We start from the raw sequence: 15,653 nt of genomic DNA, 5'->3' as shown, positions 1-15,653 counted from the left end.
CCTTGACATTGTTTGGATCTTATTTTAAGAAGAGTCTCTCTGATGTTCGGACCTCCTGTTTCGATAAATCCGGCTAGCCAAGTACTTCATTTACTGTAAAAACTATGCACATCAAGGTTGTTTTAAAATATCAAATCTAATTTATCATTGGCTATTTCACAACACCTGCTCTGGTCCAGTGCCCTCTAGATACAATGTGTGATGGATGCCGTGTCATCTATCATACATAATGCTGAGCAAAAAGCCAATCACGAGGCTCAGACCGTGAATACTCCCCTGGATAAACATAAAGGCAATTTCTCACATGGTTAGAATGCACATGGTCCATATGAGGCAGTGCTGCAGGCCTGCAGGCCACAGCGGTTCTCATCCGTCTTGGTGTGACACTATCAGACTTTACGCAAAACACTTGGGAGGAGTAAATGATTGTATTGCACAAGGCATAAGATACGTCAGAGGCAACGTGACCGGCGCTGGTATGCCCCATGATAAGGACCATGCTTGATTTTTATCTCAAATGACCATCCTGTCCTCAGCTGAAACGAGACCGCTGTGCTTCTATTAACATCACCTGCTGCTAAGTGTGCTAAAAGTAAGCACACCAATTTAACCACAGATCTCTTCAGTTATTCATCAGCTCGTCAAAGGGGGTTTAACCTTCGGCCCAACAAGTTTCTATATTTACACTTCACACAAGTACGGGAGGGATCTTGAGGGACAAAAACAAAACAATACAAATGATTGTCAAAGCATCAATCATGACTGCATCTGATAATATCTTTGTTCCATCGAGCATGACTGCCCGGTCTTCATTCTTATCTTCGCCCAATCAAGTAAGCTTCAGATCAATACTTCCAGGCATGTGTTCTTCCTCTCAAAAGGCAGGGAACGAAAACACCATCATGGCCATTTCCATCTCAGCTTTGCCACCATCCACTAGCAAATGAAAGGCATATATTGCTATTTTCTAAAATTTACTATGAGATGACGTACACATAAGTTTGCATTTGCTTCTGGGTTTTACACTAAAAAGAACCAGATGTACGGCGAGAAAGAAGATAAATGTAATGCAGTTAGAATAAAAGCCCAGTAAGCAGGAAATTTAAGAGGAGCCTGGGGAGGATGATATTACATCAGGCTCTGATTGTGGACTATTTGCTGAAGAAGGAAAAATATCAGAGGATGCATTTGGGTGGATACACAAGAGGCATGCGAACCAGTTTGTAATCAACGATAGTATAATTGCATCATATGGAACTGCAGCAGCATTTTCGAGTTGGGTATCAAACTATACAAAAAATCAGTTCAGTGATTATGTGTGATGATCACACATCACAATATCACTTCATTGACATTTTTCTGCACCCATAAAACATGATCTAAGTGCATATAAAACCATTGGACATCCATTGTCTCAAGTCACACCACATTGTCAGTATTTGCAGCATTTCCAAACAATGCCGTATTTTTTTACTCTTGTTTCCTCCATTGATAAGAGACCGTTTTGTAACACGGGACCGAGAGATTTATGCCCTCAGCCTTGCCGTGACCTCTTTGTTCATTGCCCCATAATTCAAATCTGCTCTGCTGTGTTGCATCGCATTGTGGATGACTCATTTCCAAGCTAAACAAGGGGGGCCTCCGAAGCATGCAAATGGCAAAACGCCGAGCGACGCAGCTCGGAATTTCCCTCATCAATACTGTGGTGATGGACCAAAGGACCATCAAAGGACCATCAAAGGACCACGAAACACGCACACATATGCAGTTTCGATTGACTCAATTGGGTAGAGGAAAGCCTTGCCGAAGTGTTATTGCAAATGCACTGTAGAGTCAAAAATAATCGTCAGACCTTTTGAGTCTGCCTATTCCAATCACTCCGGTCTTATACACTCATTCTAGATCTAAAAGCACTGAGTGCATAAATGTGTGTGCTTGTGTGACTGTGTGTGTGCACGCAAGTGAGTGTGTGCACAGTTGCTTGCCATGTCTCTAGTACAGTGGTGGGCCATCAGGGCCTGCAAGGCCTTTTCTGCTGGCCTAAAAATGTCTGAATCACAGACGAATGTGAATTATATTTTGTCCATGAATTATTATTAAATAATTCCAAATTGTCTTTCAGCTTCCTTTCATTGCTTTTCTTTCAGCTTTTGTGCTGCTTCTATCCACATGTGTTTTTTCGTATTTAAGCATTTGACCAATCACATTTCACATTTTCAGGGTCAGAAATCTACCCGAACGCCTTCACAATCAGTTCTGCAGGCCCTGGAGCATAAAAATCTATGGTGATGAAAATGTTGCGATAACCAATCAGAATTCGAGTTGGCAACCCAGGGCCTGCTACAAGGCGTTGGCAACGTCAGAGTTTTCGCAAATTATAATTGGCTAGTCACATGATGGGCTAATCACTAGCCAATCATAGTATCACTAGCCACTATTTAAGAGCATACAGGCCAGAGCCAGCACACAGCACAAAGTTGACTTTTAATAGTCTGCAAAAATCAAGGAATGACGGTGTTCATTAATTGTGATTCCTCCAATCCGAACATGGTTCATGGTTAAATGTGCATAGGCCAGATAGGGCAGCTCAAGCTTGAGTGCTTTCACATCCCAACTGTGTATGGTGTTATTCTTTTGACTTCTGCCTGTGACAGTTGTTTGGACGGAGTAGAAAAGTTACAGATGAACCCAAAATGTTGCCTGGAACACAAACAGTCCACAGCACATTGTAAATTGTGGGATGTCAAAGCATAAACGTTGAAGTGGAAAAAATAAATAACTAAAATGAAATTGAGTAGCAGACTTTTAATAACATCCCGCGGCGTTGGGAATCTATATTTTGGTTTCAAAATCCTGCGTCATCTATTTTTGTGTTTATTTGATTCTAAAATTGTTCCACATAATAAGTTGCTTAAAATCAGTATTAGTTGGTCAAATATAGCCTTTTGTTTGTCCACCAAAACATCAATACCGTACTTCCAGACGCCCGATTGGGCAATGCATCTCCGCAGATGCTGTTTAACAATGTGATTACAGTTTCCTGTTGAACAATACAACCATTGAGCTGGATTACAACATGTATCACAATCGGGGGCGCACACACACACACACACACACACACACACACACACACACACACACACACACACACACACACACACACACACACACACACACACACACACACACACACACACACACACAAGAACACATTTTCTTGTATAAATAGAACTCCACTTCGGAGAAATCAAGAGCCTGGACACCACTTTACATCGCCCAAAAGATGGAGTGTTTTTCAGGTCTCCCAACAGGTGCACAATTTTTGCTGATAAAGATATTTTCCCTCCGGGGTCATTCTCATCAAGACCACCGGTGCAATGAGTCAGTCAGAGTCCCGAGATGATAAAGACGGCTACCGAGTCCGGCTGCCCCCCTTTAGCCTGGCAGACGTCTAATCAGGTTGCAAAGTAGCGGCATCATTTTCTCTCGCTGAGTGAACCTCTAAAGGGGTTGAATTATAGACATGGTCAGTTTCACGGAGAGAAATGAGTTGTCACTAGGTCGAGGTGGAAAATGCAAAGAGCCGTAGTCGTTATTTGAGGGGTAATGGATGCTCGAAGGAAGGATGTGTTAACACATGACCGAGTGCTTTGGCTGGGTGAAGAAGACCGTCGAGGATCTGGCCTCATTAATTCAATACAACATAGAGATGTCGTTCAGCACTTGAAAAGGGGGCTTTTGAATTAGGTTAAAGTGGGGTTCAGACTGTGAATGTGGACCATCGTCACATTAGGAAATAAGGCTTTGAAATCCACCCTTCTTTCTCATTGGTACTTTATATTATAATCACAGCAGGAAGTCGGCGTGTCGCAGCTTAAGCCGAGGGTGACCTTTTATTTATGTAGAAAGGATTGTTGTCTCAGTGAGCAAAAATCAACCTTTGCCTGGTTTGCCTCTGAGGCTCAGACATTTATCTCGAATCGCATAAATTAGCCAAATAAAGCACTAGTGCACATTCTTTCAGAGATTCTTGATAAAAGCGATTTGGGGGAAATCAGCCCCTGGGATCTTTATCAACGCATCAGACAGGTCCTGCAACGCTCGACTGACAAAAATAAAGCTAGACAAACATTGAGATAGGACTCTTTATCATCTCATTGATTTATTTGATCTTTTCAAGCACACAACAATCCCACTGTATTTTGTTTGTTTGTATCTGACATTCAAAGGAGTCAATGTCTTTTCTTTAAACATTGTGTGAAGAATGAGAACAATTTGCCCTTGTCCAAACATCCCATACTGCAAAAAAAAAAAAACAGTCATTGTTTTTCCTGAAGACATATGTAGGACTCTTATACAGTGTACAGTACAACCTCTGAGGCTGAATATAAACAATGTCCTCACGCTGATTGTCCGGACATTTTTCCCTTGGTAATTGAATACTCCATTCCCCGGGCAAACTTTAATTCTTGATTAAACCTTCAATAAATAAATAGAATGTGTTTGAAGGTACAGGTCAACTACTGTGAAGGTGAAAATATAAGTTAACTGCTCGAGTAGTGAAAGTGCATATCCTTTCCGAGCTCTTTGAGAAATAATTTTGAGCAAATCACCTCCAAGGTTCTTTGTCATCACGTTGGACTAGTCTTAACATCTCGAGGAACCATAGAATAATAAAAACAAACATCACTAGTAGTGCTGAGATATGACTCTTTAGCCTCCTATTGATTTGTTTATTGTCTTTCTGCCATTCAGAGCAGTTAGTTGGGTGTGTGTGTTTAGTATTTTTATTTTTTTTATTTTATTAATGTATTTTTTTAACCAACAATAGGCTCTTAGTATGAATACGGCAGAATGTTTTGGTTCTTCTGACTTTCCCGTTTAGAAATAATGTAAATTACAGGTGTCAAAGTCAAGGCCAAATCTGGCCTGCCAGAGCATTTTATTCGGCCCACGAAAGTAAATTAAACTTGTGAAATTCCATGATGGTTATTAAAGTGTAAACCAAAATGTTAAATTTTCCCATGTAAACCACAAAGAGGAGATGTGAGACAATCTCTTTTCGTCAATGGATGCTACAGCTTCGTGTTTGCTTTCAACATTTAGCTTGTAGCAGACGTGCGCATTTCACCATGACGCCCGTTATCCACTGGTAAAAAGGACGCTTTTATCCTCTCCTCTTTCATTTCAGAACTGCTTCATACAACAAAGAGGGTGCGGAAAGTGCTTAAGATTGAATGACTGTCTGTGTCTTTTGTGTTGTGTCACACTGCAGTAAAGTCTCGTTATATCGATATTCAAGGGAGTCCGAAAAAATATCGATATAACCGGGACTATCGATATATCCGACCCTGTTTGCATGTAATTTCCTCCGTACGTGCATAGAAATAGTATCGATATAACCGGGACTATCGATATATCCGATATCGATATAACGAGACTTTACTGTATTTGTTATTTAGGTTTTTTTGTTGTTTTGACTTCAAGATGGCACCGCGAGAGTGGCTGCCTTTACAGGAGGTCTTGTATTTCTTTTCTTACTTCTTTCTTTCCTTACTTCTTACTTCCATCAATTTGCTGCTTTGAAATGTAAATTTCTCCACTGCGAGACAAATAAAGGCTAATCCAATCCAAGCCAATCCAATAATATGTCATTATTTTTTACTTCAAATTTCAAAACTAGTTATTCATTAATTTGTTGTGCCCTCTGCATGTAATATATGAAGGGGATAAAACATTCTAATGGCTTCCCCAAATGCATGACGGCCCCCCGAGAGGAAACCGTACCTAAAATGTGGCCAGCGTCAAAAAAATTACTTTGACACTCTTGATGTAAATAAAGTCCTCCGTTCGATTGTCAAACATTTGTCCCCAATAAACATGTAATAACAGTACAGAAAACATTTTACATAACAGTCCAACATATTCCAGCACAGTCAAAATATTGAATATAAAAATAACAAAATAACGGATGCCGAAAATATGTACGTAAAATTTTTGTGCTACTACCCCAGATGCAGTATGGACATTCTAATAAAAATCAGTTTTGAAAATCAATTTTGCATTTTTTTTTCTTCTGAGCGTAGAAAAAATGGAACATAAAACATGATTAACGATTGTCTACCTCTTGCACGATAGCTTCATCGACTTTTGATGTCTGATTTGAGACCTCTTCATCATCAGCACTACCTAGTTTATTACAGGCTATTCATGTATAATGCCTCCCTTAACATTCTGCCATGAGCTGCCTTTCAGTTTCCGCTTTTGTCACATTCAATTTGTGTCACATCTAATATCTATAGGCAGATGTAAAAGCTTGCCAAGCGATTTAAATTCACATGCAAGCCTTCCAGTCTGCACGTTACTGGTTCAGAATGACGTTATGATCACGTAGAAGCATCGAGCACATCCTAAATTCCGGTTTAAGTCATGTGATGACAATGTGGAACGTAGAAAATAAGCAGAAGGAGAAGTGCAAAATGGAGCGTGACGAACTGCACTGCAGCAACTTTGACTTGACTCCAAGTTAAATTTTGAGTTTTCGCTCATTGACGTACTCTCATAGAACATTGAGGTCAAGAGCTGTCACCAAATTATTGCGTCAGGGTGAGATTCTGGTGCAGGGTCAGGCCCCACCCAACAATTTTTACAGTTCCTGCGGTGAGAAAACATATGGAGGATGCACGTCGGCCGAAATATGCTCAACAATATCTTGTGCTTACTTCATGCTTTTTTTATATTGAGTGAATATATACTCCAATATCATGTCTCTTAATCGGCCTCAACATATCAAATTCCCACAGAGATTCGATCTCATCTCAAATGATCAAGCATTACTTTCGAAACACAACTCCATGCCTCCCCATGCCTGTCTGTCGATTGAGCCTGATGAAAACGAGTCATCAGCATTAGCTACAAATGAGCTGAATTCACGTTGTGTATGTAGTAATGTACTGTATTTTCCCCACTATAAGGCGCACCTAAAAGTCTTTTCTTTTCTTCAAAAGCTGACCATGCGCTTTAACTCACTGCCATTTACGATCTTATTCTGGAATTGAAAATATGACGTAGAGCACCATTCCTGAATTAGTTCGGGTTTTGTTTTTGTTTTGAAAGGCGCTTTGAAATTAATTGGATTCATTTATTATCAGTGCTGGCCAGACCTCTGGGAATGTTTTTTTTTTCCTTCCACAAGGGGGCATCATTTCCTTTTTTCCATGTTCGCGCTTTGTTCCAGCTTTAGCTGTTGTTAAAGCGCTATATAAACCAATATGTATGTACGTATTGCATTGTATTTTGGGCAGACACCTCCATTTTAGATAATATAACTCCAGACCTATAGAATTTAGGAATTAACTATTTTTTTTCTCTGATGAAAGAAGAGAGGCTATGGTTTCTTACGCTGCATTGAATGTTTATGTAGTCCTAAAACTCAATATTCTGTGGGTCTGAGTGCACATCTGGTAGTGAATGAGTTAAAGTCCAGTGCGCCTTATATATGGAAAAAGTTTTAAAATGTGTAATTTGTTGAAGTTGCACCTTATAATCCGGTTCGTCTTATATATGGATTTTTTTTTATGTCCATTCATTGAGGGTGTGCCTTAGTTCGGAATATAAGATACATATGAATAAACAATAACAATCTTAACGCAAAGGTTTCCCTTTCGGTTAAATGAGACCATAAGGACATATGACGCTAAATCTCATAAACAAATCACAAGGTGCTTCCATCACAAGATTTAATATTGTTGTATCACTCACCACATTCCTAACCAAATATTGTGTTTAACATTAACAGCTCTGAAACAAACAAAGCCATTTGCCAATGAAGTGGAACACTCTAAATGTGCGCAACCATCATAATTTGCCGTTTTCCACGACAAGCAGCTCCATCTGAATTATGAAACACAACATGTGAAATGGCTTAGTGAACTAATTAAAGAAGGAGACGAACAGGAAGAAAAAGCAATTCTTGATTACTGTACCTTGCTTGTATGACTTACACTGTCTATTTTTTAGAGCAAGTGCTACACATATCGCGCACAGCAAATCTTGCGGCCCATGACCAAAGATGTTCGCTGACACACCTTTATGTCGTGATAGGGGACGGACGGACACTTGGCATAATGAACATCAGCGCTAAACAACCTTTTCAGTAAAATAGGACATTTGCAATCATAGTTTTTTACTTTGGAAAACAAGAACCAAAAGGATGTTTAGAAAAGGATGTTGAGTACAATCTAATCTCTCTCATGTGTGTGGCCTGATTGCTGTGAGGTTGTTTTTTTTTATAATTAGTAAACATCGGCAAATCATAAACAATAATTGGCTAATAAGCAGTCATTGGGGGGGAGAATGGTTTTGTAATATGTTGCTGAAAAATGTTTTATCAAATTACTTGATTAATCAGTGGAAACACAGATAGACGAATCAAAATGTATAAATATTCCATTGTGACAGCCCTCGTTTCAAGGAATAGAAGCACATTAGAAAACAGGAAAATGAAAGAAAGACTTTATGGGACCAGCTCACATGTGACGATTAGCCATTATAATTGATGAATTCATTAACTCATTCACTGCCAGACATATTCGAAAAATGTGTCCACTCCAGTGCCAGGTTTTTTTCCATTCTCACTCAGATTCCAGGACCCGCAAAATATTAAGTTTTTTACTACATAAACATTCAATGCAGTGTAAGAAATCTTAGACTCTTTTCTTTCATGAGAAAAAAAAGTTATTTCCTAAATTATAGGGGTCTGGAGTATTATGAGCTTGAAATAAGGGCGATTGTCCAAAATACAATGCAATACATACATATTAGTTTATATAGCACTTTAACAACAGCTGAAGCTGGTGCAAAGTGCTAACATGGAAGAAAGGGAAATGCTGCCCCTTGTGGAAGGGAAAAAACATTGCCAGAAGAATCATTGCCGGAAGTCTGGCCAGCGCTTTATCGGTACCCAAGCAGGAAAAAATAAAACCCAAACTAATTCAGGAATGGCACCCTGTCATATTTTCAAATCCTGACTAATTTTTGGAAATGGCAGTGAATGAGTTAAAGAGATGTAGCTTTTGGGGGGGACTACAGTGTGATTTGACATGATTTGAACTCTTCTCAAGGTGTTTTGAATTTTTCACAGAAAGCACGGTGTTGAGTAGAAAAGGGAATGCACTGAGATATAATTTACTGATCGCTATTCTATGAATTTATTTTTAAAAACAGCCTTGAACTGCACATTGAAATCTTGGGGAAAATTAGTAAGCTTGAATGTGAAATAGTGCACTGGAATTCTGGAATTACAGAAACTGAAAGCAATGCAACGTGAGATCACTTTGACTTTAACAGATGTGCTGATGACAGATGTTTTTGTGATATTTATGTCATCCACAAACATAATGAAGTCCTCAGAGATGGACGGACGCTTCAACAGATGTTGCCAAAATGGCATTCAAGCAAGTCAACAGCTTTACAAAAAAAAGATACTAAAGCGACAGCTTCGAAATCCACAAATAGGAATCCAGAGCCGCCTGCACCCACACACACCCTGCATTGCCCACCTGACACTTGTATTCATTCAAAACTGTTTCAATGACAGATGAGTCAAGACATTGCCACCTACTTCAGCCTTTGCACTTTGAATCCATGCTGCCTTTGTAACACTTGTAAAGAGAATTTGCACACAAAACTCGAAGTTGAGAGTCATTTGGATGCTGAGTGAGAATTGCCAGTGACTCACATGGGTCAGTGCAACAAAAAAAAAAAAACTCAAGCACACGCTGAGGACAAATTTCCAGCGAGGGTCATACAAGGGTATTCTTTTGCTTTATCCACATTTTCTAACAGGAAGCGCTAATGATAACAGATCAACAATCAGACATATAAACGTGTGTTTGAGGCTGATAATAAAGACCACCTAAACAGGAAAATCACAGTGGCACCTTTAGCACTTCTCATCAAGGTCATTTACGACCTAGGGTGCCTCAATAAATAAGACCTTACACTCACACACAATAAAGAAGAGCTTTCACTCATGAATTGGTGTGATTGACATATCCCTACGTACGCTGACCTGCTGCTTTGATTAGAGTTACTGCATTGACTTGGGATCTTAAGGCTTGCGTGCACACACACACACACACACACACACACACACACACACACACACACACACACACACACACACACACACACACACACACACGCACACAAAACAAAACAAAAAAGACCTACAATATTGCATTCCAGAATAGGTATATCCAAACGGCAGCAGGCTAACATGGGAGAAATGTTGATAATATGTTATGTGGCTTGATCATCCATCAAGCCACAGAACAGTGCATATGCACCTTGTTGTGAGACGGACACATGTGGAACAGAATAACAATGTGATGCTTCCATCCTCCACTGGAATACTGTAATTTGATTACATTGCTTGTTTTTTTAGCATGTTGTTATCATCATCGACGTCATCGTGTCCATGCAGCCACACGGGCTATTGGATCCATACACCATATAGATCCTTGATATGAATTTACACTCGATACCGCCCTCCCCATCCACCCTGCATCCAATGGGACCGGTCAAGTGTTGCCTTACAGGCCACATTCCCATGAGCAAGTCAGGGTTACCATGCCACTAGGACGGAGAGCCGCACACAGGTTGATAATGAACAGCCGCATCTTGAAAGAAAATGAGATGCTTACCGTATCACCAGTAGGAGCACATTCATATACATCCAGTGCAGACGAGAAGGGAAATTAAGCCCTCTCTCCTCCAGTCCTTGGATGCAAATAGGTGTGAAATGATTGTTTTAGCATGTAGGTTTTTTCTTGTCAAATAATAACAATACTATTTCAAAGAAAACGTTGGGGTTGTTCTTTTTGCAAAGCAGCAGTAAGGTAGCGTGCTTGGTATCCCACTGCACGCGCGATGATAGACCGATGCAAGTCCGCTGGAGTGTGCAGGAGAAGGAGGATAGAGGCGTGTTTCTTTTCGCCTGTCTCCTCCCGTCCTTCCTCTCTTTCTCTCTCTCTCTCTCTATTGCTCTCTGTCTCTCGTTATCTTCCGCAGACGCCTTTATAGCCTTCACGGACTTTTCTCCACCAGCGCGTTGAACTCACTGGCGAGAGGGTCAGCAATGACAACCCCGTTTTGTTTTGGTTTTTCGAAGGAGCCAAGTGGACGCTGTGGGTGGATGAGAGCGCCGAGCTAGGCGACATGAGGCTTGTGTGGCAAGGCGGGCGGGGGGTGCGCAAGAGGCTGGATGAATGGATGGGTGGCTTGTTTTAGGAAGGGTGGGGAGGTGCTGATGATTTCTGCCAAGGGGATGCACACAGAACGAAATAGCCAGAAGGGAAGAGCGGAGCGATCAAGTGGGCTATCTGGTGGAAAACCCGGAAGTGGATCCGACGCTGATATGTCTTGAGTTAGGGCTCCACCTACCGTGTGTCAACACACAAACACACACGGAAGCGGTTCGAACATGAGCAGAAACCGATTCTTGATCTCCCTACAACTTGAATGAGGACATTTTTAAAACAAATTGTGTTCGTTTGTGTAGTGCCGGATTTAAACACAAACACGCACCCAGATGCACGTTTACACACACGCGCACACAAACAGTAAAATACGTATTAATTCATATAGCGCTTTAACAACAGCGGAAACTGTGACAAATCGCACAGACAAACGCAACAGTGTTTTCCAAAATTATTTGAATGAAGGCATTACATTTTATATTAGAGCCATCTAATGGCACAGTACCTAAAATAAAAATGTTGCTTGGCTGGTAATCACAACATCGATCTCGTGTCATCTCTAAAATATGTGCTATCGCTGTGCTTCCATTTTCTGTCTCACAATGATTTCATTAAAAATGAAAGCTGTGTCGTATGTGTAACGTTGATTTTATTTTATTAGGTTTTTGGATTAATTGTACCTCTCCCGTTTATTTTAAATATAAAATAATTTTACTTTTAATTTATTTGTTTTCTGTTAAACATGTGACAACTTTATTTTATTATACCAAGTTACATTCTCGTCGCTTCTTTTATGTTTTTAACATATATATCTATATATTTTTAATTATCGAATTGCTTCTTTGTTTTTAGTTTGGCAGGGAGAAAAATGCCCTGTCATCTGCCTGCCTAAAAACATTGACATTTCAGTCTGCAAGAACTTCATTCCCGAAAACAGACATCGACGTCGTCACTTAGTTGAAGACCATTTATTCGTTATATTTTTTCATTCTAATTTTCGATAAAATGATCGAATTTGCCGTTACATTGCCGTTTTGTAGACTTTTTTCATTGAATAATACGCCCAAAATATCATGAAAGCTCTTGTCTGTGGTTTGCAAGTGTACATAACGTTGACCGTGGTGAGTGACAAAGACTCTGGAGAGGATCAGTGGCCGACATGCGCACTGGCGTCTTGTCATGGCAAGGTTGCAAAATAAAACACCGTTTGCTTCTTTGATCGCTGCTCTGTTGCCATTGCTTTGTAATCAACAACAGTTATTTTTAAAAAGGAAAGTTTGGTATTGTGTGTATTTTTCTGTGGTCTCACGGTGAACTGGACAAAGCGGTGAGGGTCCACTGTGCATCTAGCACCTGTTGCTCTCCCCCACGGCATGCGTCCATGGATATCGACGGAGCTTCCATGATGACAGTCTGCTCGTCACGGTAATGGAAGGAACTAGATGCTGTCTGTATATGTCATGTCAAATTAATAGCTGAGGCGCATATTTAATTAGTGTAAATGATGTTCATATTGACGTTGACTAGTCTGCATCGCCTTATTAAGAGAAAATAAGTTCGAATAATGCCGTGAAGGACATTTACGCGGCGACGTTCCCGTCCGTCCCTTGCCCCCTAATTAGTGTTTCAATGAGACGTTGTCATTGCCAACTGAAACCATTTGTGCAGTTTCCACTTGACGGACGGTTAAGTACACGCACATTGAAATACAAATCCAGAGCCCCATTACAAATTCTGGCTTCATAGAGATGGTAATACAGTCCTGCACAACATCTGCTTGGTGGAAAAACTGTTAATGTATTTTTTTCTTTCTTAAAATTGTTCCAAGAACGGATTCACTAAAATTGATCACACGATTTGGTTTAAAACAAGAAAAAGAAATAATGTATGTGTCCGAACTAAGCGTGATTGTGACATACTGTATTTGGGGAGTGATATGCAGGTGACCACCGACTGTATAATTACATACAGTCGACTGATGTAGAGGCAGTATGTCGCAGTTAATTACCACCGAGGGTTGGTAACCCCTTTTGTAGATTTAAATCCCGCTAAAGAGCATTAGTTGACAAGTCATTCGCTCGTTAAAAATGGCGAGGGAAATGAAGTGTTTTGTTGAACAGATGTGGATACGTATTGGAGGTTTTTTTTTTTTTAAGATGGGAAGATGATTCAAGATACTCCCAAAGTATGCTGCCACCTTTCGCACAAATGTATTTGTTTTTTTCTTTTTAGATGTTGAAATCATCAGTGAAAGAAAAGAATGACATTTAACTGAGACGGGAGGTCACCAAGAAAGTGCTCAACCAAGCAAATCTATTATGGAGATCATCGGTAAGTACATTAAAGACTTTTAGATCAGACAGGCATACTCCACATCTACACTTTTACAGGCTTAGAGGTCAGGTAAGGTTACAATAGTGAAGAGTTCCACATGCAGTTTGTGTAGGCTCATAATAAAGATCCTCACAACTTTGTTGTAAAGCGTCTTAGCCCTCTGCCATGTGCAATTAATGAATTTGTGTCTCAAGCTCATTAGCTTCCTTACTGAATACAACAGGGATAGTTGAAGTCAGGCAACCATTCAGGATTTTGCAACCAACCCAGACCTCCACCATTAAAAACAATGTCATTGGTGCTCACAGCTGCAAGTACATCTCATTGGATTTTCGCACATTTTCTAATATCTAAATTGGTATCTGCCATTTGATTAGGCCAGCTCACATAATAAAAAAGCAATTCCGAAATGAAATAAATGCAGTGTAAACAATAACTTCCAGGGTCACACTGCCAGTAACCATTTTACATTTAAGTTTTATTAAAATGTTGTATTTTTATGCTGGTTTACTATAAGTGTAAAATTCAGTTAACCATTGTAATTTGAGTACACCACAAAGTAGAGCATTCTCTCAACACCCTTTCATGGTCGCCTGTAGTACGTTTGTCTCACAACATGAATGAATATGACACGGATGCCATTCAACATGTTGAGGTTCCGTTTTTTTTTTCATGATTATTTGGTCAATTTCACAATTCTACATTAGCAGCGTTTCAATATCAAGGTTCCACCGTATAACTCTGACAAAGGGCCAAGCTTCCATTTATGCAAGCAGAATATGCTCAATAAGAATATTAAGGACACACGGCAGCTCTAGGGACAAATGCAAAGGCATCTAGGAGAAACCTTGTAGTTGAATGACAGACAAATTATTGATGTACAATATCTGTGCAGATACTCAGCGTGCCTTGGAGGCTGTGGAGCGACTTCAAGCTAAGCTGAAAGAGCGAGGGGAAGGCCCAGCTCAGGAGAAACTCAACCTGCTTAAAACCGTCCTACGGAGCCCCCTCTTCCTTCATATTCTCAGTTTACAGAAGGCTCAACGGAAGCCCCCAGCCAAGGTACGGCGTGAGCTCAAGTGCGCGTGGGTGTTTGGTGTACATAAAATGGTGAAGAAGGAGCTGGAATCATTCCCAAAATACTGAATGCAGGAAGCAAACCGGATGAGTAATCAGCTTACCTTGGCTTAGCGCTAAAGCCTGAAGACAGAGAGAGGGACTGAGAAGGAGGGGTGAAGATAGAAATGGTTGTACAGTATGTAATGTCAAGGAGTTTGCAATAATCAAGTTTTGGTCCAATTGTTGGTTGTGTGAGGGTTGTGACATTGCTGCTAGTGGTACTTGAAAATCGTTTTTTACAACCATTTGCATTACAACATGCTAGCTTGTAGCATGTAAAAGACGAGACACAATCAAGGTTATTTTGCCTGGCAGGGAATCAAGGTTTGGTAAGTGTGATTAAGCCTTAATAGACTAACTCTAGAATACCAACACAAGCATTATCACATTAGAGCAGGGGTGCTCAAGACGTAGATGCCGATATACCAGTTGATTTCCAAGGGACACTTAGTAGATCGCATAACACGGTAATATGACATTGTCATGGAACTGACGCAATACAAATAAAGTTTTAAGATTTATTTAGTAGAAAATTATGTTTTATGGGGACCTGGGAACGGATTATTCTCATTTTTAATGGTTTCGTATGGGAAATAAATGTTCGGCAGATGAAATTTTCGCCTTACACACACTTTCTGCGAGCTGAGGTATTACTGTATTTTTTTTTTTTATAATGGGTTAGTGTGGCATAAAACGTTCTATGTTTCATGCATGAACAACCACATACATTATCTCAATGTAATAATTTCCCTTCATATGCTTTATCCTGACTACATCCTTGAATTACATTTATCGTATTCATCTCTGTCTCTATATGTGCTTTCGACAGTGAATGTCTCCACCTTCACAATCTCCTTGTCGCCTACTCTATTCCCCTTTCGGTTTATCCTTCAACCAATCATTTTCTCATTTATCTTTTCTTTCCTTATCACAATTTAC

The 15,653-nt window shown here is 40.0% G+C and overlaps 2 protein-coding genes across 2 annotated transcripts in view; one reads left to right on the top strand and one right to left on the bottom strand.

Annotated features, from left to right (window-relative positions):
• adgrl3.1 (adhesion G protein-coupled receptor L3.1) overlaps positions 1 to 11,695 on the bottom strand; it is a 174,270-nt gene extending 162,575 nt beyond the window's left edge. Inside the window, exon 1 of the mRNA XM_089005759.1 lies at positions 10,707 to 11,695. The gene's annotated coding sequence lies outside the window, so the exon portion shown is untranslated. The remainder of the gene's footprint in view (positions 1 to 10,706) is intronic.
• Positions 11,696 to 12,422: 727 nt separating this feature from the next.
• Positions 12,423 to 15,653, top strand: part of LOC148892785 (multiple PDZ domain protein) — a 44,047-nt gene continuing 40,816 nt past the window's right edge. Inside the window, exons 1-3 of the mRNA XM_089006246.1 lie at positions 12,423 to 12,686; positions 13,494 to 13,592; positions 14,491 to 14,657. Coding sequence (XP_088862372.1) covers positions 13,580 to 13,592; positions 14,491 to 14,657 — 180 coding nt within the window. The 5' untranslated portion in view covers positions 12,423 to 12,686; positions 13,494 to 13,579. The remainder of the gene's footprint in view (positions 12,687 to 13,493; positions 13,593 to 14,490; positions 14,658 to 15,653) is intronic.

The sequence above is a fragment of the Hippocampus bargibanti genome, linkage group LG10 (assembly GCF_051943395.1).
Source record: "Hippocampus bargibanti isolate YZ-2025 linkage group LG10, ASM5194339v1, whole genome shotgun sequence".
NCBI classification, from domain to species: Eukaryota; Metazoa; Chordata; class Actinopteri; order Syngnathiformes; family Syngnathidae; genus Hippocampus; species Hippocampus bargibanti.
This window is presented reverse-complemented; position numbering and strand designations above follow the sequence as displayed.